General features: G+C 39.9%; 1 protein-coding gene across 1 annotated transcript in view; it reads right to left on the bottom strand.

The window, feature by feature from the left end:
- Positions 1 to 22,583, bottom strand: part of LOC119720607 — a 53,660-nt gene extending 31,077 nt beyond the window's left edge. Inside the window, exons 1-19 of the mRNA XM_038190342.1 lie at positions 22,244 to 22,583; positions 17,629 to 17,742; positions 16,523 to 16,870; positions 15,182 to 15,298; positions 14,318 to 14,656; positions 13,605 to 13,721; positions 12,199 to 12,552; positions 11,715 to 11,840; positions 10,942 to 11,289; positions 9,683 to 9,802; positions 8,838 to 9,173; positions 7,679 to 7,795; positions 6,744 to 6,890; positions 6,054 to 6,182; positions 5,421 to 5,696; positions 4,565 to 4,672; positions 3,451 to 3,555; positions 2,743 to 2,985; positions 1,078 to 1,332 (exon numbers count right to left, since the gene is read on the bottom strand). Of these exons, the coding sequence (XP_038046270.1) occupies positions 1,078 to 1,332; positions 2,743 to 2,985; positions 3,451 to 3,555; positions 4,565 to 4,672; positions 5,421 to 5,696; positions 6,054 to 6,182; positions 6,744 to 6,890; positions 7,679 to 7,795; positions 8,838 to 9,173; positions 9,683 to 9,802; positions 10,942 to 11,289; positions 11,715 to 11,840; positions 12,199 to 12,552; positions 13,605 to 13,721; positions 14,318 to 14,656; positions 15,182 to 15,298; positions 16,523 to 16,870; positions 17,629 to 17,742; positions 22,244 to 22,322 (3,778 nt within the window). The 5' untranslated portion in view covers positions 22,323 to 22,583. The remainder of the gene's footprint in view (positions 1 to 1,077; positions 1,333 to 2,742; positions 2,986 to 3,450; positions 3,556 to 4,564; positions 4,673 to 5,420; positions 5,697 to 6,053; positions 6,183 to 6,743; positions 6,891 to 7,678; positions 7,796 to 8,837; positions 9,174 to 9,682; positions 9,803 to 10,941; positions 11,290 to 11,714; positions 11,841 to 12,198; positions 12,553 to 13,604; positions 13,722 to 14,317; positions 14,657 to 15,181; positions 15,299 to 16,522; positions 16,871 to 17,628; positions 17,743 to 22,243) is intronic.
- Between the last annotated feature and the right edge of the window lie 280 nt (positions 22,584 to 22,863).

Genomic DNA, 22,863 nt, shown 5'->3' with positions numbered 1-22,863 from the left:
TTGTGAAGCGATTTGATCCATCTAAAATAAATTCTCAAAACAACACATTTTAAAACTTGGTACTTATCAATGTGTGAAAAAAATATCTTTTACAATCAAAGTTTATTTTCAGATGAATTGGAATAACTAAAAGATCTCTCCAAAATTCTAACTCAGTTCAGGGCAGAACTAGTGGCCTAAGCTCTAGCATCAGATTCGGTGCGAGGCTATACATTGTATTGATGTTCTGCACTTGTTTCAAGAGAAGAGACTGACTGGAAGGTGCTATCGTAACTACAGGCTGAGTAAAAAAAAAAGCGAAACCCAAAATGTCGCGACTATTATTCTAGTAAAGTTCTGCATGTAGCACTTTCAAAATCTAGGATATTAAAGCCCACGTCTTAAGCATTCTTTTAGTACAAGAATCATTGGAATCACTTATGTATTTTTCCAGTTACGGAATTTTAAACACAACCACCGTTTTTAAGTTTTGTCCACGGAGCAACACAAAAACAATTCACACACATCCCTAGGTGGTTTGTTTCCTTTTTTTGCTGAAAGAACATTTACCGTTTTGTGATCCGTTGACAGAACTTTAAAACGGTGGTTGTGTTTAAAATTTTGTAACTTAAAAAGTACATGACAGATTTGAATGATTCTTGTACTAAAAGAAGGCTTATGAATTGGGCTTTTAAATCATGTATATTTTGAAAGTGTTACATGTAGAACTTCACTTAAACAATGGTCCCGACGTTTTTTTTTACTCACCCTGTACTGTGCTTTTACATTTAGCGTGTTTTAATTTGATCTCAGTGTTCGCTTCGGGAAATAAATTAGCGAGAGTGCCACGAGGCGCAACTTTGAGGGAACTCTCACGTCAAGACATATCTTTCCATGCTTTTTGCGGCCCAAAAATTAGGAATGCATGAAGTTAGGTAGTTTTTGCTTTCAGTGAAATCATAATGAACATACATTGTATTGTAATAATACAACTTTCGAGTACGGTAGCAAAACCTGAGCATGGCCGCAAAACCTTTAGCAGGGTAGACCGCCTCCCCCCACCCCTAAAAAAAAACCCTCGGGAGAACACTGTCTTACCCATGACAATGAACGTGAAGTCCTTTGACTCTGAACACCCAACATCATTGACAGCACAGCATGTGATGGTATGTGGCCCTACACCAAATACACCTCCTGCAATACCGACACCAACGCCATCACCAGAATCTGTGCAATCGATGGTGACTTCACCAGCGTCCATGGCTTGAACCTCGGTCCATGTCACTGTAGATGTGTTCATGCCTGGATCCGTGCACTGATCACCGACTGCCGGTACTGTCAGAGACGGGAAATCTATACGGGAACAAATGATCAAGATTGTACCTTTGCCGCATCACAAGGAAACTGCTCTTCTCAAACATCTCCAAACCTTTATTTTCCTTGTTTTAGACACTCGCAATTATTTCAACGAATATCGAAAAAAAATATTGAAAAAGTTTCGAGCAACTACGTCTTTTGCAGTAACTTGGAACGATTCAAGTGCTTAGACAGTCAGAAGATTAACACGTAATAATGGGAACCTGCGCGGAGTACCTGTCTGAAACTCGTACCAAAAAAAAAATACAAACATGCTCATCATAATTATGAATGAAAGGTTTGTGAAAACACGCATGTGCGAATAATTTATCAACTAAGCAAATGGTTCTGAAAAAAGCAGAGGTTTAAACTCGACATTCCGGTCAGTATGCTCTGACCGTTGTCACTCTTTTGAAGATGGTCTGGGCATACTGACCGGAACGTCAAATGTATATCTCTGGTTCTTTTCAGAACCATCCTCTTAGTTGAGAAACTATTCGTATTTTGATGTTTCCGCAAACCTTTCATTCATTAGTATCTCCACCATGCAAAGCCACACATCTTACTTATGCTCATCATAATGTTAACGTGGCATATACTGATGACGTGCGGGCAATGATGGTTCTTTAATTGATGATGGTGGTGTGGGGAGAGTGGTGATGGTTAAGACGGGGATGATGGCAATGATGATGATCACAATGACAAAGGTGGGTAGGTTGATGGAGATGATGTCGCATTTTATACAACACCTGAATAAATCCCAGTCATCTTATTGGTGGATCGTTTATCACATGTCATTGAATTATTCGAACCAACGCACGGCGCGCGCGTGGCGCACAGTGCAATGGAAGTTCTATTGCACTGTGAATAGAACTTCCATTGCACGGTGCCACTGCTGCTGGTGGCACTGTTTTAAATCGAGAAAAATTGATCCTGTCCAACAGTTCGCATTAATATAAATATGACATACTTGTCGAACTTTTACACAGTTTTGTCCTGATTAAACTGGCTATTAAAAGTCAACCAATCAGATGACAAGGATTTATTCAGGTGTTATATAAAACAAATAATGAATGTTTCACGTTCGTGCAACGGAAAGAATCATTTCATTCGGTGACAGATGAAATGTTCCTCATCTGTCACCTCATGAAATGATTCTTACCATTGCACTCTCAAACATTCATTATTTGTATAAAGTCGGAGTTTTTGATGATGTTAACATTAATATTAATGATGACAAGGTGATGAAGAAGATCACGACAATCATATTGATCGTGATTATAATGAAGATAATAATGTTGACTATTATTAAATTGAAGGAATGTGATGGCCCTTATCCACTTTAGGAAGTTGGAGATGGAATTAATATTGTTATGACATGAGCTCTAAAAAAAAAGGACAAATTACCTGAAACACTGAAAGAGATCAGGCAGTCTGGGAAGGCATTAGTTGCCGAGGAGCAGACCACATGGTGCATCCCAACACCAAACACACCCCCGGTAGTCCCCACAGTGGCTCCGTCCAAGGAATCTCTGCAAGTTACGTCGGAGCTAGTACCCGGGGGGCCAAGCGTCCAACTGATTTGCGCGGACGACTGTCTGTCGGCAAGACAGCGATTGTCCACTTCAGGAAACTGCAGAGTGTTACTGTCTGAAAAATAAACATCGAAAAAACCGATGACCCTGTCTCCCTCTCTGGCTGAGAATTTTAGCTACGCCATCACAGTGTTCAAAATCAATCAAGTGACTGTTTTAACAGTTACAAATTCCCTGGTGAATTTAATATGGCCATGCTTTGACTGGAGGTGGTTGATAGTCCTTCTGTATCAACAAGTTACCTCTTTTGTCTGTTGATGGAATTTGACCGCAGTGTTAGCACGAATGTGGTTTGACTGTTTTTTTTCTAGCCTGTTTTTTTTACTAGCCATACCAATCCATGGAGAGGAGGTAGAAGAAGTTATGACTAAAGGCAAATATTTTATTAATTGAAAGAGGTTGATTGGATGCAAACATTGTACCCTAATGGATTTGCCTGTTAGGACTCCCAATTATTGGTTCATATTCACAGTCATTCTTATTTTTCTACCTAACATCAGATTTGGACAATAAAGCTTACCGCTGTCACAGCGTGGCCCGGAGTGCCCAGGATCGCAATGATCGACATCTGTGCAGTTTGAATATGGTTCGCCTGGTCCCGTACATTCAACTCCCTCAGCGGATTCTGTTTACATAACATTAAACACAATAACCATGGCAGTGCAGGAACTTAAAAAACAGTGGGAACGGATCTGCGACATATAGCCAGAATCCTATTCCTTTATATGACCTTTAGTGTAAAATTGTACAAAAAGTGTACCTTTCTATTACGTTTTTGGGGTTTATTTCATGCTAACTAAACGTTTCAGGTTCAAAAGCACTGGAGTGATATTATCCTTTTACAGTCGACTTTCATTATAAAGAGCACTTAATAAAGAGGTTCTACTTATAAAGAGCAAATTCTGAGGTCCCAAATCTCAGGTTCCCTTTTTTTGTTTCTTTGTTTCGCTGTCCTTTTATAACAACATTCCTGTTATAAAGAGGTAATTTGGCTAGTCCCATCGACCTTGTTATAACGAGAGTCGACTGTAACAATAATGCTTTCACAGCACTTTATACCAAAGGTCTCAAAGCGCTATACAATTATTACCCCTGCTCAACAGGCCATTAGTCCAGTTTTTGCAGCAGCTCGCGATCAGCATAATATGGTCTCTATTTTCACAGGTATCCATTTCTACTCCTGGGTGGAGAGAGGCAATTGTGGTAAAGTGTCTTGCCCAAGAACACAATCACAATGTTCCCCGTCAGGGTTCGAACTCACGCATATATACAGCAAGTGAGTCGAACACTGTAACCGTTGGGCCACAGCGCTCCTAGGAAAGAGCTTCATGGCATAATTTTTTTTATGTAAAAAACACGCCTTCGTTGCGAAGTGTACAATTTTGCTTGAGTGTCTAGTGGTCAGCCATGACAGAGCAGCTCTGATCAAAACGGATGTCGTCCTGACCACCTTACTACTATCTTCATTTTTTTCAATCTACAAATAAAAGTCCTCTCCCAAACCTTCGCAGTGGAGCAACCCTGACTTTAAAAAGCTTTCCACAAAACATTATTTTGGTTTGGATCTTTCCTGCAGGTTTTCTATTGAAATATTTTTCTGATTGAAATGATTTATCTTTTTTTTTTTAACTTACGAGAACAGTCATGGCCGCAGTTTCCATAGAAACAAGTGCAGTCGAGCCCTTCGTTTGACGTACAGATGCAGTTTGGTGGATATCCGGTTGCTTCACAGAATGTTCCATCTGTTGTAATGCAATAACCACAACGTTTACATGTACACTCTGACAACTATTTTCACAGGGTAGTAGGACACACCCTTTCTTCACTAGGAGAAAGGTTTTCCTCATTAAATCTGTCTGTCCTTTTCCGGGTAATTACCAACGCTTCTACTTGCCTTGCAGTCTATTACATGTGAACAGATTTGCAGATTGGGCAAGACAACCGCCTCTTGAGCTCTACCTTTTGACCAATCAGCGAGCGCTTTCGATATTGGGTCTTCGGTCATTCACCCGTTGCACGTCATAGACAATGGGTAGCAAAAAAACCCCAAAAAACCGTTGACACGCGCTCTGTATCATGTTACGTGCAAACGCGCCCGGCTGTTGTTGTATTACAAAACACTGCATTCGAATTGAACAATCAAACCATTTTAGTCCTGATTTGGGAATAAAATGCCGTCACGATTGAGTTAAGTCGACTTCGATTGGCTGGCGCGTGGCTTGCATTATATTTGCATGTCTAGACATATCAGACGCTATACAGGAGACTTGCTGCGAGTATAACGGTGATACTCAGGCTACTTGACTTGAAGGTCTTGTAAATTCCTTTCTCAATGATTCCATATTTTCCGGGTAATTAATTGCTTCTTACAAGCCTTCATGTCTTCGTAACTCTAACACTGCTCTCAGACCTTTTAATTCCTTTTTATACATTTGGTTACTGTATCCTTTTACATGATATGAAATATTGCACACATCAAGCTGCACCTACCGGAAACTTCTGCCACCGTCACGTATGTATCACAGTCTGCAGCGTAGGAATTGTCAGTAGCGGTGTAGCGCACCATGTGAGGTGATGCTCCCAGACTGAGAGTCGTGGTGTCGCCCACCTCGTATATCGAGCCGCCAATGTTTATGCTGATGGCATACTGGCCGGAGTTGTCGGATGCAGACTGGACGTCGGGCAAGGAGACCGTTGAGTAGCTCTTCCTGCAGTCCGTGTAGACTGTGAAGTCGGCAGGGCAAGTGATGCTGGGCGGTTCCACATCTGGGAATGACCGTAAAAATCAAATATTTTTTTCGAATATTTAACTTCAGGTTAATTCAGTCAGAAATAGTCAGTTTGTAGCAGTGTTATATCTTAAAACATGATTAAATATAATTGTACCCAACATAATTAAAAAGGGAACAATTTATGTATATGTTGTACAAATGTTGAAAAATTTAGAAATATCAGATTTGATCGCTGACTGTTATTTATCAATGCCTGCATTACAGAATGTTTCTGGAGTTTGATATCCACCACCCTATCTTCAGATTACAAGTACGTTGGAATGCAATTTATTCTTTTTCGTTTACAAAGAAACCATACGATTGGGAAAAGTAAACACGGTGTTCAAGTTACCTGTGCAATACACGCCGTTTCCTGCATATCCAGGTCTACAGGTGCAAGTGAAGCTTTCGAAGGTATCATTGCAGATCGCATTGTCGTCGCAGTTGTGCAACGGCGCGTCCGGGTTACATTCATCGACAGCTACAGGATGAATGAAGCACAAGACAAAATTGAAAAACTCCCGCCACTAAATAACTTTACACTGTAACCACTGTAAGAATTTGAAATGTGAAAAAAACCGCAGACCTAAAAGTAGTGAAACGTGTTTCATACGTGGTTTCACCACATATTTGTAATAGAAATTTCAGTTTGCAGGACAGCCGTGTTGATTGGTTTAACCATGTTCAGAAAGAAAACGCCTTGCACAATTGTCACACAGACCACTTGTACAAGTGGCCTTGTGACAAACAGCACAGTCGCTGTGCTAAGTAATCATGTGCTTGGGTAGTGTATACCCTTCACTTAATCAACCCACTCTATGCGGACGTGGTTGACACTATCAGTACACCATCTGGAATAGTTTAACCCCATATTATTAAACACCCTCCTGTTCACTTGGCCTGATTTAAGGTAAAGCACGCGCGCTGTTGTATTTTTAAGACATTCGCATCAATATGTGCATACGTAATATGCCATTCTTTATCAATATCTTTGCTGATTATAACTTTAAAATGCCTCTCCAATTAGCTAACTGCCTCTGACCTGGTTGAGCGGTAGTAGTTGGGATCATTGCCCCCTGGCAATGCTCAATGTAGTCTGAACAGCAGTCTCCTGTCAGTTCGCACGCAGCGTCGCACCAACAATCTCCGGTCCGAGGACCGTCTAAAAAGCACCGACCGACACAGCTATCTATGGAGGAAAAGAAGACAAATATATGAAGGTCATAGTGTGGGCACAAAGAATCATCTAAGAAAAATACTTTTCTCGGTCAAATCATAAAAAACCGTATTTTATCCATGGATGTACGTAAGAAAATCCAAATTCAGCAACTCTCTATGACTGTGGAATCATTTGCGCAGCGTATAATTTCAATACTCGCTGTCCATCAACAGATGTGTGGACTACATATTCAGTTTTCTTCCAATCTTCCATTGAATAAAAACCCTGTTGTACTGATCATTTGCCAAGAGCTTTAGTAGCTATCACAACCTTTGGTTTAAGTGACAAAACGAGTAATTGAGAAGTCAGTGCAAAAATCATATTGGGCTGGTACACCATGGTGTATTAATTAGAAAATCAATTCTCACTGTTCATTGCGAATTATCAGGAAATTAAGAAACAATTCGTAAGCTGTCGATTCCTCTCCTATCTTCCTCTTTATCGCACTTCACATTTATCTTATGAAGAGTGTGGCCTAGTGGTTAGGATTTGTGAATCCAGCTGCTGGCCATATGTTTTGTCCTCGGGCAAGCCATCCCCCCCCACCCCCCTTGCCACTTTCCACACAGGAGTATAAATGGGTACCGGCATTAGCTGGGGAGTAACCTACGATGGACTAGCATCCCATCAAGGCGGTACAGAAATATTTTCCCTTTTTTATCATTAACTTTATCCTTGTGAACTACATTGATTTGAATATTATTTACCTTTTTAATTAAAAAGAACACCCACATGATTTCCGCTTAACATAGGCCTACCGCAATTTTGTTCATCAATGTCGTCAAAACAGTCCAGTTGACCGTCACATCGCCAACTGCCATCAATGCAGACAGAGTGACCGCAGTCGAAGTTGCGCCACGAACATGGTAGGGTGTCTAAAATAAAGAAAGGAACATGGAATGGACCGTTATAGGCATAATGAAGAAGGGCAAAATGCGGGTACCTGAGACAAATACCGTTCATTAACTGGTCTTTTTACAGCAGAAACTTAGGTCGACATACAGAAAGACATGCGACATCACGCTTATTACAAGTCATTTTTAAGATTGCTTCCCCATCCACCCCCAAAAACATGCAGGTAGTATGTATGGGATAAATCAGGCCTTGTTTGAGGATCTGTGTTTGAGAATCTCTGTGGACCAAATGGATCCCCACACAGATCCACCACACAGACCCTCAAACAAGGCCTGATTTACCCCACACATACTACTCACGCTTTTAATGAATTATCGGAGGAACAAATCCTTATTTAATATTTAATATTAAATTTATTGGTGCGTAACAATAATCCGAAGCCTTTTTTAGATGTTGCAGAGGTTTTCTGCAAATTAAAAACATACCAATTGAAAATCATTGGAAGAAAAAATAACATGGGGCGACCATCTTTAAATTGATGTCCTGTGATAAACTAAACGGAAATTCAAATTGGAAAGTCCCAATGCGGCAACAGTTTGACACTTGAAACGGTGTCCTAACAGTGCTGTAGTTCTGTGGTTATACTTTACGAGTCTTCAAAGCTATAATATAATACTGCAATTTGATGTTGAATTTGGTTTTGGTTTTGACAAAATGACAAATCCTAATTTGTTTAGTACACTTGCATTTTCACAAATTTGTTTCTATGCGGCAAATGTAATTTCCTTAATTCCATACTCCAGGGTTGTTCAAAAATTGGGCTAGTCGCATCAGATATACGTTTTCCTTACTATTTGGTGAAATTATTACACCGAAACTCGATTTAATAATCGATTGTCTCTAAACGTGATATTCTCCAAACTCTGTTTTGCTCATGTGTGGGTGTCGATTCGTCACTTCATGAAAATGTTGAGGGTACTCTACAAGAAAGGTATGCTTCATCTCTTCAAGAATACAGACAATGCACAAACACACATGCAAACAGAAAGCAACGGTGCTTACAAGTTGATGGTACACTAGAAGCGGTCAATACAAATCTCCAAACCGAATTCTTGCCAGAATCCAAACTGAGCCACATCGTCCGGCCATCGGAGAGTAGCTTTGGTGGAAACCTCCACCGGTGTGAAACATAGAACGTGTCGTTAGCGCCGCTGTCACCTGCCTTGAATATGCCGCGACGAGAAGAAGAAATTGAAAAGGTGTGGAAAGTGACGAGAACCCTTCGATTCACCTCTGTCTGTATGGTCCAGGTTGTTTCTAGGTTTCTCGGGTAGCGGCTGGGATAAAACGGATCTGTAATCCGGGCATTTTCGTTCGCACCGAGAAATATCGTGCGATCTAACGAACAAGAAAAAAAAAAGAAAACAATTACTCCTTCAAGATAGTTTTGAAACTTGTGCCTTCCATGCAGACCCATGACACCTAACAAATACCAATAATTACAAATAGGTATTCTTTTATTTTTTCTATAAGAATCAATATATAACATTAACCTGATGAGGAAAAGAATACATGGTCATTGACAATATGGAGTGAAAATATCTAGTAAATGATAATCGTTTGATCGAAACACAAATGTTCTTTAAATATCATGATTTCCAGCGTTCGGCCTATTGTCACAAAATCGGATTTTCTGTTTTGAATCAGGTCAGTATTATGAAAAATTGACACAGAAGATCCCTTGTTAATCTTCCTGGAGTCACCAGTCACGTCTTAAAAATACACACTTTGTGTGTTTGTCACAATTTAGTTGACATGAAAACGTGTAAACATATTTTGTTTTAGTTTTGTAGCTAAAATAATGCAGTAATACTTTTTTCTCGATAGTAAGGCAATTAGGTTCTTACTGTCACAATTGATTTCATCACTTCCATCCAAACAATCAATTACTGCATCACACTTCGAAGAAGTACTTATGCAGACTGAATGCCCACAGTCAAACTCGTCAGTCGAACAGGTTAATCCCTCTGTGAGACAAGATAAAAACAGTGTACTGATAAAACTTAAGCAGTTGCATGATGACAGTTGTATAATAAAAGTTAATTAGTAAAGGTTGTATGCAAAAAAATAATAAGCAAAGTGTCATTTTACATACTTTATTGGCTATGTGCTAACAGCTCTAGCCAACAATGCCTTTCGGTAAATTCATTACGCAGTTTACATGTATATGAGCAAGGGCCTAATTCAATGGCTCTGCTTACCAAAACTACCAAAAACAAAAACTCCATTCTACTGTACCAGAAACGTTCAGTTAGGATATTTGAAGGGTTAACAATGATTTGGTATTACAGGGTCAGTCAAAGAACGCGGAACCCAAACCCTCAAAAATGTATTTCATATAAAAAAAAATATGCAGCACAAAAAAATAATTACTGGAAAGCCAATTTCATAAGCTACTTTCATATCAAAAAAAGGGAGATTGCTCGATCCATTCAAAGAATATCGCCATTCAAACGCGATGACCCCGAACTTGTTTCGTCTAAAGAAGCACTTTATTGTGTATTCTGACAAAGTAAAATGACAAAGTAAATTACACAGAGCACTTGTTTCACCAATTGTCAACAACAGTTGTAGTGCACAATATCTTTATTAACAACCCTGGTTAAGCAAACAATATGGTTTATAAAATCCACTTTTTTTTTAAACACGGGCCTTGAAAAGGACTTTGTTGAATATTTGTAACTTTGAAACTGAGGTTTTATCGCCGGTGATGTTTGAAGACAATTAAGACGATGATTCTTGAAATCGCATTTTTGGACGAAAGAGGTTTTAGGCTCATTGTGTTTAATGATGATATTTTGTTGAACACATTCAGCAATTTCAGTGCTTTTGTTCATCTAAAAGTAGCTTATGAAATTGGCTTTCCACTCATCAAGTTTGGTGCTACATATTTTTCTAACTAAATATGAAATATAATTTTGGGGTTTGGGTTCCGATTTTTTTTGGACTCAATTATGCTTGCTTACATTTTGCCTGCAACTACAGATTCTGTGCCAAACAAGATTGATTTTTACTAGCGCTGTTGGCACAAAATGGTGTCATCAGAAGCGCATGATTATGTGGTTCGCAGAGCCATGACATTGAACCCTGCAGCTGCTTGCTTTACCTGTAGCTGGCACGCTGGCAACAGACAACAAAAATCCGCGATCATTGTTACTGCTATCTGATTTGAAAGTAAGCCACATCACCGGACCACTGGACAGCAGATCAGGCGGAAGCTTGTACCAACTCCATCTGAAGAATGAGTTGTCTGTGGTCCTGTTGCCGTCTCCTGCCTGGACAAAGTCAGTCAGATGCTCGGTTCGGAAGTCGGAGAAACGGACGCGAATCTTGCGGTCTTCTTCGGTGTGGAAGATCCATGTTATCTCAATGTTAGACGAATACGAGGAGGGATAGCGTGTAGACCCAAGCTCGGCTGTTTCCGTTGCCCCCAGGAACACAACACGATCTTTGTCTGTATAGAAACAGAAACATAGGTATCTGTAGCTTAAAGAGCCCGTTTGTATATTTACATTCTTAAATAGTTAGAATGTAAACTTTTAAAGTAAATGAGGCATGTCGCCTTCTTCTATGTCCTCTATTCAATATTTCTCATTTGTTTTGCCAAAAAATGGAGGGAAAAACCTCTGAAATGCAGTGGCTTCGGGCAAAATGTTTATACACAAGTCATTAAAAAGAATTCCAATTGATTGAGCACATTTGCCTATAAGGGTTTCTTTGAATTGCATAACAAAATGTATATACATGAATAATACAAGAGAATAGAAAACAAAAAATAACACAATGGTGAGCGCTGACCAGATACCAGACATTGTTTTGTTTGACAAAAAATAATCAAACTTTGCTCAAAACATGATCAATGTCAAATGAATTATTTACCACAGTTATGCTCGTCACCCTCTGCAACTAACAAGCAATCAACTTGGCCGTCACATTTCCAAATGTCAGGGATGCAGACTGAGTAATGACCACAGTCAAAGTCACTTGGGGAGCACATCAAGATTTCTGCAACGAAATCAAACGACTGTTAATTCACCGATCTCGGTTACATCACAGAAAAGTTAAAGGGAAGAGTCATTTGTCAAGGACGTTATAAGTTAATGTGAATATTTCTTTCCACAAATCTTGGCACCAAAAGCCTGTCATCTAGCCTGACCAAAACGTATCAGCGTTCATAATAAACCAACATGAATGTTTACAAGTCACATAATTGTTCACGCATTGAGCGAGAATGCTGAAAGTCAGTTCACAGAGTTTCAAGAGAGTTGTTTCTATTTTCGAGATAAACGAAGAGGTTGTATTCGACACCTTGCAATAGAAATTTACAACAAAGTACATGTACGGCCCCGGTACATTGTCTTACCCGAAGAAGGTACAGAAGAAGCCTCTAAAGAAAATCCAGAGCGGCTACCATACCCGTCAGAGGTAAATCGAAGCCACATGTCACTGCCAGTGGATAGAAGATCAGGAGGCATTCTAGACCCATGCCACTTAAAAAACTGAGTGTTGGCTGCATTGTTACCATCTCCCGCACAGAGCAGGTCATCACCGTAGTAAGTATAGGTTGAAAAGCTGAAAAATTTCATGCGAATCTTCCAACCCACTTCGGTTTGGACGATCCAAGTAATATTCAGGTTGTTGGGGTAGTAGTCTGGATATGACGTCGAGCTAATGCGAGCTGTCTCATTGGCCGGAATAAACAGCAAACGGTCTTTATCTGAAAGGAAACCCAAAACAATCACTGACCTTCTCTATTGTGTAGGGAACGTTGTGGTAAAAAAAGGTAAAAGTCCCATAGACATTACTGGCCGCAGGGGCAGTGGGATGCTATAGGTGGCATATAAGTAGCGGGGCCCATCTCCTCTCTTCTCGCCGTCTTAGCTTCCCAGAACGAATCAGGCACCTATTTTTCCACCCGAATGGAATTCGAATCGTTCGGTAGCTCCACGCTCTAACCACTCACTTTTTTATGCAAGGTATATCTGAGCCTTAACAGCAAGAATCTAGTATTTAGTAATATAGACTGCTGACGGTCTTCCGCCCAAATGCGATTTGTTTTTCTTAAACGACATCCGCGTGGGGTGTACGCTGTGGCGTTTTGGACTTTACTTCTCTAAAAAACATGAGAAGAATATAAAAAATTAGAAAAAAAAGAAATGAATTCGGTCAACCCCTCCGAGCTCTGTCAACAAAAATCATAGAAATTCCTTAAAAAATAAAGCGACACCCCCCCGCTCTCGGACACCCCCTAAAAACTGGTAATAATGTCCGCCTGTGCCCACAATACGGACAGAGCCAGCTTGGTTAGGGGGTATTTGTACACTATTCTGTAAAGTAGTGTTAATAATCGTCGGATTTGAACAGCGCCCCGATTGAAATAATGGCACGAGCCCCCCCCCCCCCTCCACCCTCCCCCCTACCAATTGATTGTCCGGAGAAAAAAAAACTATCTACATTCAAATTTTTTTGCTGATAACCTCCCCCCCCCCCCCCCCCCCCCGCTGTGAAAATTCCTGGATCTGCCCCTGAATTCACACTGAAGCTGGCCTGTTTTCTGGTAGTAGGTATGTGGGCAGGAAGAGAGTTCCATATTCGGGCCGTAGATGGTAAAACAGACCTTTGATGGCTGACCGGGCTTGAACTTGGTACCTCAACTGCCAGATTATGTGATCGGACAGACTGGAGTACTGGAGCCTCCTGATATATATTTTTTTCTCTCAGAAAAAGTTATTCACCGAAACAAGTTTAATTTAATAACTTTATCATTACCGCAGTCCAACTCATCATTGTCATCTACGCAGTCTGAGATGGTATCACACTGCAAGACGTTGCTAAGGCAGACCGAATGTCCGCAGTCCACGTCACCCAAAGAACAAACCAGAGCTTCTGAAAGTCAAAGCGAAGAAAATCAAGGAAAACAATTGTTAGTTCTTGACACATAACGGCCCCACTTCCCGCTACAGCCATGAATTGAGACTGGCCAGTCAGTATTCTATTGTAATCACTGATAATTCCCGAGTTAATATGGAAAATGATTGTATGCATTATGTATCATCATAAACATGCGGTTTCACCTAAACCTTTGTTGACATTTTACAACAAGAGAAGAGAGGTTATTCGTAACTGGGAGGCTAGGGATTTCCATTAGAGAGGCAAACAAACAAGATTTGATAACAACACATGTATAAAATGTTACGCTGGATAGGATTTCAATTCTCATTTTCAAGTACTCCACGCAAAAACAAAGTAGTCAATACAAATTGTGTGCATGTGGGTCATTCTATAAATTAACAGTCCAAACTTTGTAATTTGCCATTCAAGTATCATTGATATTGACTAGATTTTTGTTATATTCCTTGAGGATGATTTGTTCTTCACTTCATCAGTTTGGAGGAATAATAAAGACCACATTAAAGATCGCATCCATGTAATCATGTGCGTCAGATGCAACAGGGGCAGGAAATCCACAGATATATGCCTACCTGCTAACGGGACGCTCGTAGCAAGTATGCGGAAGTTGTATGAGCTAAACGACTTTCCGCGCTCAAAGGTTATCCACAACTTATTCCCGTCTGACAGCAGGTCTGGGGGCCTATACCTAGACCTCCTCCATTCAAAAAAGACACTTGTGTTGTTGGTACTATCGTCACCATCACCGGCTCGCAATACGAATGATCCACTCAAATAGAAATAACCGGTGGGAAAAGTGATGAGAACTCTCCGGTCTTCCACGGTCTGAATGAGCCACATAGAGTTAATGCGAACGGATGAAATTGATATGGTGGCTGTTTCATTGGCACTCAGGAATACTTCATCAGTACCTGTCAGAAAAACAATGGGAATGATAGAAATAGGTCAAACATTTCAAAGGGAAAGGCTACGATGTCTACATGTATATTAATAAAACATTGTTGCAGCTGACTCATGTCACTATAGATTCAGATTAACACGAAAACCTCGTGTACAAAACGTGCAATGAAAATTCACCGTAGGCCAAGGCCTACTTGAATTACATTCAATCTTTGCAAATTCACATTGCAAACCAGCCATTTGCAGTTTATGTAACACATTTCCTTTAATTTGCGCTCCCATGGAAAATGTACCATCCTTCACTAAGTAATATGGCCTTAAGTGTAGGTGTACTCCTGTCTGAAAAAAAACTGGCGAATTAGGAATGTGAAGTAAGCTACTGTGGGGCTACTAGTGAACCAGTTTATGACAATTCTTTTCTTGCTAATTGGCAGCAGTGTAACTAGGGTCAACTAATTATGGGCACCCCCAACCGGGAGGTATAGTCACGACACTGCTAACTGATGAATTCTAATAAAATATTAAAGGGGTCTTACCGCAGCCTAGTTCATCGCTTCCATCCCAACAGTCCGGCACATCATCACACTGCCAGGAAGAGGCGACACACACAGAATGCCCACAGTCAAGTTGGTCAGGAGAACATGTCAAATTGTCTACAACAAAGGGGTTAAAATGAAAGGAGCACATTGCGGTGGGAAAATCGCCGTGTACACATTTTAAAATGCTAGGCTCATATGAAAAGTTCCGAGTTTAAAAAAATATGGATTTTATACAAATTATTAAAAAGAAGCAAAATACCCCTCCCCTGTACGGTTTTACTGCGCTAATGCGAGCAACTCCCGAGTATTCAGCTTGTAATTGTATATTTGGATTTTTGCCAGATACAAGGATTTCAGCTATCAGCTATCTCAAGATTTAATCTCCTTGGTGTAGTTTATTCTTGGATGAATGCCCAACCCTAACGGAAACCAATTTACTTGATGAACGACGTTAGGTCTGCCTGATACGAACCATGGAGGAAGGAATAACCGTTGCCTAAACACATTAAGTGTATAAGATTGGTTTATGTCCATTAAAGGAACCTTCTTTTAATCATTAAAATTGCGCACAAATAATGGAATTCCTGAATTGTGGGACTGTTCACGTATATATTGGGGTGTATGTGCGGCCGCACTTGTTCTACATAACGCCCAGAGGACAGACACACAAAGGGAGAGCAACAGATCCTTTCAGTCCCCAGGAGTTGGTTCTTCTGTTCAAAACGGTCCTCTGTGGTAGGTTCGTGTGCTTAGTATGGGAGAGTGTTATATTACAGGGACAAAGGAAAACACAAAGCATTGTCCTCGGGAGTATAGTAAAGCAAGAGTCGGTGGCTTATGTGTGTTTGTGATGGGGAAGTGGCACACAGGCCATCGTATGCACTTGGCTCACCGACCACTTCCCCCAGTATACCCTGGATTTTAAAAGGCAAACATCATTTCATGCATGCTTCAAGAGGCATTAGGTCCTGAAGTCCCCGAAAATGTCATTTTTTTTCTAAATTATTGTATGTTACTATTTAAAAGGTCTAGTTGAAAGGAAACTAACCTAATCGTTTCCGAGAAAAGACCACCCCCTCAAAAAAATCCCGGTTGTTTACATCGGACACGACAGAGTACGCATAGGTTTTTCCTGTCGTTTTCATTCAATGTACGATACACGTTGTGTGTGTCACAAAATTCACACACAGCGCCAATTCTTAAATTCTAACATGTTACAACACTGCAAAAAACTTCTGTTTAGCAAGTGCAACCTCAAGAGCTGCATGAAAAGGTCAGGCCATCTTTTGAAAAGTTCACAACTTTTCCAGGACAAAGAAAGATTGAATTATGGCTTACCAGAGGCAGGTACACTGAATGCCGTCAGCAGAAACCCTGAATATCTGACACTTCCGTCAGCAGTGAACCGAAGCCACATGGTATTTCCAGCTGACAGCAGATCGGGCGGGTTTCTGTTCCCACTCCACTGGAAGAACACATTGTGGTCGCTACTGTTGCCATCACCGGCCTGGAAGACGTCATACCAATACTCGGTATAAAACAAGGTAAAGGAAATGCGGATCTTGCGAGCTTCTTCGGTTTGGATGATCCAAGTTATCTGGATGTCGTTGACGTAATAGTCCGGGTATCTAGTCGAGGCAAGCTCAGCTGTGTCGTATGCCCCAATGTAGACGATACGGTCCTCGTCTGTGTATTAAAATTCAAATGAAATAAAAATGCATTAGTAATTGCTATGACTTTGTACGGACGGTACGTACGGTGCTGTGTGAAACGCTTGCATAGTTGGTACCCACGCTATTTTCACCATGTTTTCACACATAAATGCGATCAGCGAACTAGCAGACGATCAGCTGTTTCGAGTACGCCACATGCACGTGAGTTTCGTTCAATTGTTATGATTGTTGTGTTTACTGCTGTTTGTTTTCGTGATTTAAAATCAAATTCAAAAGATTTCAAGGCATGGATAAAACAAACAATGACTGCTGTGATGTAAAATATGACGTTTTGAACAACCGAGGGGCGCATAGAAACCTGAGGCGCAATCAGACAGATAGATATCAGACAGACAGACATCAGACAGACAGCCTGACAGACAGACAGCGTAGGATCTTTTAATATAGGATGTTGATTTATTGTTGTTTTACTATTACAGTAAATCACTAATGAGCAACCTTAAATTTACCCACAAAATGTTTGCAATGAGAATTGTTGGTTTCACAATTTGAACAGACATTCCCTAGACTAAAAAGTATGTGACGTCACATCAATAGCGCCCTCAGAATAAAGGAAAAGTATGGAACATTTTAAAGAGCACTAAAAAAGTTAAACAAAAGTGAGGTCAAAACAGTTTCATACCATAGGAATGAAAAAGTTGCAAAAAATATTTTCCAGTCAAAAATTCTTGTCATGATCTCTTATGTTTGCATTATCTGACTCTTCATTACCGCAATTTAGTTCATCCGTTCCTTCAAAGCAGTCAGCTTCACGGTCACACTGCAGGGTGCCACGGATGCAGTAATGTCCACAGTCAAATTCATTAAGAGAACAGGTCAACATTTCTGAAAAATAAAGCAAGACAGAAATCCTGAAAACGTGGGCAAGGTCAATGACAGGGGGCAACTGTAAAACTATTTTGAAAAGAACAGCCAGGTTTTCTCAGAAGGAACACCCATAAAGACGCCAGACATATATTTTTCACAGGTGGAAGTTGCCTCACATTATTTTTTGGCTTATTAAATGGGAACTCCGGCAAATGCAAGAGAAGAACACATTGGTAGATCATTAATCAAATCCTTAATCAAAGTATTACAAAGACATAATTTAATTTTGTGCCATTAAACTGGACACTGACTCTTGTCAAATGAGTGCACTGGTCCAACGGAGATAAAATACGCATCATACAATAATCTTGCTTGACCAACTTTTCAATCTTTCCGGCAAAGTTTTGTTTCCACAGACATGTCTTTAGCAAGATCTCTACCTATAACAATAATTATCACTTATTTTTATTCAGTTAAATTTAATTTGTGGTTGGCCGGTTTTAAACACTCTGTTTAAGACCGGTTGGAGTCTGAATAATGATTATTACCCGAGCCGAAGGGTAAAAGAAAATCAAAACTTTTGACTTGGGATAAACATTAAAACCTTTCGGTTCAAACGCCAAAACAAGTCAAAAATGATATATTTCCAAGGATTTCGTTCAACAAAACACCTCTCTAGCTATGCAATGGTAAGGATCTCTCGTGAACAACTCTTTATCTGGAGATTGGCGAGCGCGTTGCGCGTACTGCGTGATGTGGCGCAGAGCGCAGCTTTGGCGGTGCAGTGTGAGTTTATGACTATAAAATACTGACTCACTGGTAGTATTGCGCATGCCTACGTGAGGATTGTGAACGTTCAATTATACAGTATACTGGCACCGGATTTCATGGGAGTCCAAATTTCATGTGACACTTGAGAAGTGTTGAAGACCAGCCAACCGGTCTTTATCAACCGTTTGAAACCGACTATACAGGGTGAGTAAAAAAAAAAAATCCCAAATGTCAGGACCATTTTATTTTCAGTGAAGTTCATGTATCACTTTCAAAATCTAGGATATGAATGAAAGCCCTATTTATAAGCTATCTTTTAAGTACAAGAATCATGCAAATCACTCATGTACTTTTTAAAGTTACGGAATTCTAAACACAAACGATGTCCACGGTTCACAAAAAGGTAAGTGTTCTTTCAAACGAAAACAATTCACATTGGGAAGAATGTATAAATTGTTTTTGTTGTGCTGAAAGAGCACTTACCTTTTTTGTGATCTGTGGACAGAACTTTAAAACGGTGTTTGTGTTCCAAACTCGGTAACTTTAAAAAAAGTACATAAGTGATTTGAATGATTGTTGTACAAAAAGAAAGCTTATGAATTGGGATTTCATATCTTAGATTTTGAAAGTGCTACATGCAGAACTTCCAAAAAAAAAAATGGTTCCGACATTTAGCGTTTCCCGAACGTAATGACAGCGAACTGGAGAATATTGTCACCGTTTTCACGAAGAGCCACATATGTCGATTTTGAAGAAAAAGCGTTTTCGAGATAATCGCAACAGAAGTTTCTCATATTTTAAAACTGCAAAAAATACCACTTTGTAACAACTTTGTGAAGCAAGGAAACTATCACGCTATTCTGTGTGAGCTGAATTTTTACATGAACCCGGTAATAAGACTTAATTCAGCAGTTAATTGGTGGAAATTAATTAGTAAAGATATGTGGCTCTTCGTGAAAACGCAAATTCAGGTTTCCGACATATTGGCCCTTTCTGTTAAATGTGTATTTCCATAGGCGCGCTTGAGTACGCGCGCGCAGCTGAAAATGTAACAAAGATATGTGGCTCTTCGTGAAAACGCAAATCTCATTTGACCTACTTTTACGTATTTCCGTGCAATGGGTTTTGTACGCGTTCAAAGGGCCAAAATGTATGTGGCTCTTCGTGAAAACGCAAAATTCATTTTTCGATATTTTGGCCCTTTGCAACATTAATGTAACTTGGAAATTAATGATGTTTTGCTTACAGAAACATGTCAAAATGGTTAAGTATATTGTTTAAAAGCAGGATATTGAAAAAAATCAAAATCGAAAAAATGGTAATTTTTGACATATGTGGCTCTTCGTGAAAACGGTGACGATATTGTGGACAGTAAAAATGCCTCCACTACTAAAAAGTAGTCCACAATGCGGTATAAACTCTTTTGAGTTACTGTATTGCAAATGAACTGAACTTTTCTGACTTGGATATTGAGCAATATTCTTCTGCGGAGTTAGGAAAGTTAAAGGTATACTGCAATGAGAACATTTGGCAAATGAACATGTATGAGGTATAGTAAAACAAATATAATATGGTTTAGTTCGGGTTGACAGTCGATATTAGCTCCCCTCGGTATTGGAAGTTGACAAACTAGGAAAAGGGTTTGTCAACTTCCAACACCTCGAGGAGCTAATACCGACTGTCCACCCTCAAACCATGCTATAGTGAGGATTCTGAATGTTCAACCAATAACATGGTAAAAGACACTGCATTTTACAGAGTTCAATTATCATGTGACACCGTGTTTAGTTTGTGTCCAAAATCGAGTTCATAGTTGTACATTTGGTTATAAATGGGAATGAGAAAGACAGAGATAGAGAGATGAAGAGAGAGGGAATGGGAGGGAGGGGGAAAAAGCATGAAGCTTAATTCACATTTACAATTTATACTTCATTAGGGCCTATACAGGCTTAACATGTATACCTTTAACGGTGCCTTAACATGCCACCACCATCCACAAATCTAAACATGCATCTTGACTCAAACATGGGAGAAAAGTCGGTACCAGTGTTCAGAAATGTGTTTAAACTCTAAAACACAATTATTAAATGTGAACATTGATGTAACCAACACAAAGAGGAGTAGCTGAATCAACAGACATACATGGGATATGGGATATGGCCATTTAATCGCAAAATTTTATGATTAATCTTATTATTATTTTCTGTTGTTGGTGCTCTGTTTTCACTTTATAACATCTTGATAGAATGGGTAAACAAACAAAAAAAATTGTTGGTCCCAAGTTTATCAGTATTCGTGTTCTCTGGGGGTATATTGCTTTGAGGACACCCCCAAATCCTGTGACTTTGCCCTGCTTAGGGATAAAAATGAGTTCCAAACTCATACTTAGTTTAAAGATACACACTTTCGTTGTATTTAAAAAACTGTCGGAGAACACAAGCTTTAATTTGTGTGGTAGATAAGTTTTCTGTCTTAAAAATTGGGCTCACCGGGAATAACTGTTGCCTAAACACATCAAGTGTATAAGATTGGTTTATGTCCAGTAAAGGAACCTTTTTCTAATCATTAAAATTGCGCACAAGTAATGAAGATCCTGAATTCTGGGACCGTTCACGTATGTGCGGCCGTACTTGTTCTACAAGGGAGAGCAACAGATCCTTTTAGTCCTCGGGAGTTGGGTCTTTTGTTCAAAACGGTCCTCTGTGGTAGGTTCGTGTGCTTAGTATGGGAGAGTGTTATATTACAGGGACAAAGGAAAACACAAAACATTGTCCTCGGGAGTATAGTAAAACAAGAGTGGGTGGCTTATGTGTGTGTGTGATGAGGAAGTGGCACACAGGCCATCGTATGCACTCGGCTCACAGACCACTTCCCCCAGTATACCCTGGTTTTTAAAGGCAAAAATCATTTCATGCATGTTTCAAGAGGCACCAGGTCCTGAAATCCCCGAAAATGTCATTTTCTTTATTGTGTGTTACTATTTAAAAGGTCTAGTTGAAAGGAAACTAACGTAATCGTTCCCGAGAAAAGACCAAAAGAAAACCCACCCAAAAATAAACTCCCGTTTTTTTTACATCGGACACGACAGAGTACGCATACGTTTTTCATGTCATGTCCATTCAATGTACGATACACGTCGTGTGTGTCACAAAATTTACACACAGCGCCAATGCACAGCAAAAGCAAAAGGCGTACCCTTTACAACTGGAATCACAACTAGCATGAACAGCCAATTTTTTTGCAGCCAAGAATAACACAAAACGCCCAGTTTTTAAATGTTAGTTGTGTTGATGTGTATATTCTTCTTTTAGATATTCATCCGATTAACATCATATCGTTCAAAGCGCATTTTCTAGCCCAATAGGGCGTATTCCAGGACGCAGCTCCCTTTTAACCTGTGCGTTTGTTTATGGTGAAAATCAAGGACGCACACGTGCAACATCATCGGTGAATGGAGGACAGGAACCAAATCGAGGTCGCCCTTGATTAGGAAACGTATACAAAACCAATGAGAGCTGTTGCTAACAAAGGAAAAGGGACGAGGAACAAAAGGAAAATCCTCGTGTTTACACCATAAACAAACGTACATGTACATGTGTGAATTGATTCTTAAATTCCAACATATAACAACACTACGAAAAACCTCTTTTTAGCAAGCGCAACCTCAAGAGCTGCATGAAAAGGTAAGGGCATCTTTTGAAATGTTCACAACTTTTCCAGGACAAAGAAAGATTGAATTATGGCTTACCAGAGGCAGGTACACTGAATGCCGTCAGCAGAAACCCTGAATATCTGACACTTCCGTCAGTAGTGAACCGAAGCCACATGGTATTTCCAGCTGACCGCAGATCGGGCGGGTTTCTGCTCCCACTCCACTGAAAGAACACATTGTGGGTGCTAATGTTGCCATCACCAGCTTGGAAGACGTCATACCCAGACTCTGTAGAAAACTGGGCAAAGGAAATGCGGATCTTGCGAACTTCTTCGGTTTGGATGATCCACGCTATCTGGATGTAATTGATGTACGAGTTCGGGTATCTAGTCGATGCAAGCTCAGCTGTTTCGGATGCCCCAATGTAAACGATACGGTCCTCGTCTGTGTATTAAAATTCAAATGAAACTATACTTATGTTTGTGGACAAACACAGGGCTGTTTCGCTAATTTTTTTGTTACATGTCACATGTAAAGTTTCAAGTATAAGTTCCATCCAGGAAGGATGTGTAGTTCTGTTGCTAATAACTGGTGGATATAATATGTGATTACATTCCCACGGGGCTTTGAATTTTGACGTCACATGTGACGTGATGACGTCATGATGACGTCACATCAATTTTCATCTATAACTATATTTTTGTTTGTAAATAACA

Source organism: Patiria miniata, unplaced genomic scaffold (genome assembly GCF_015706575.1).
Source record: "Patiria miniata isolate m_02_andy unplaced genomic scaffold, ASM1570657v1 HiC_scaffold_9, whole genome shotgun sequence".
Classification (NCBI taxonomy): Eukaryota; Metazoa; Echinodermata; class Asteroidea; order Valvatida; family Asterinidae; genus Patiria; species Patiria miniata.
This window is presented reverse-complemented; position numbering and strand designations above follow the sequence as displayed.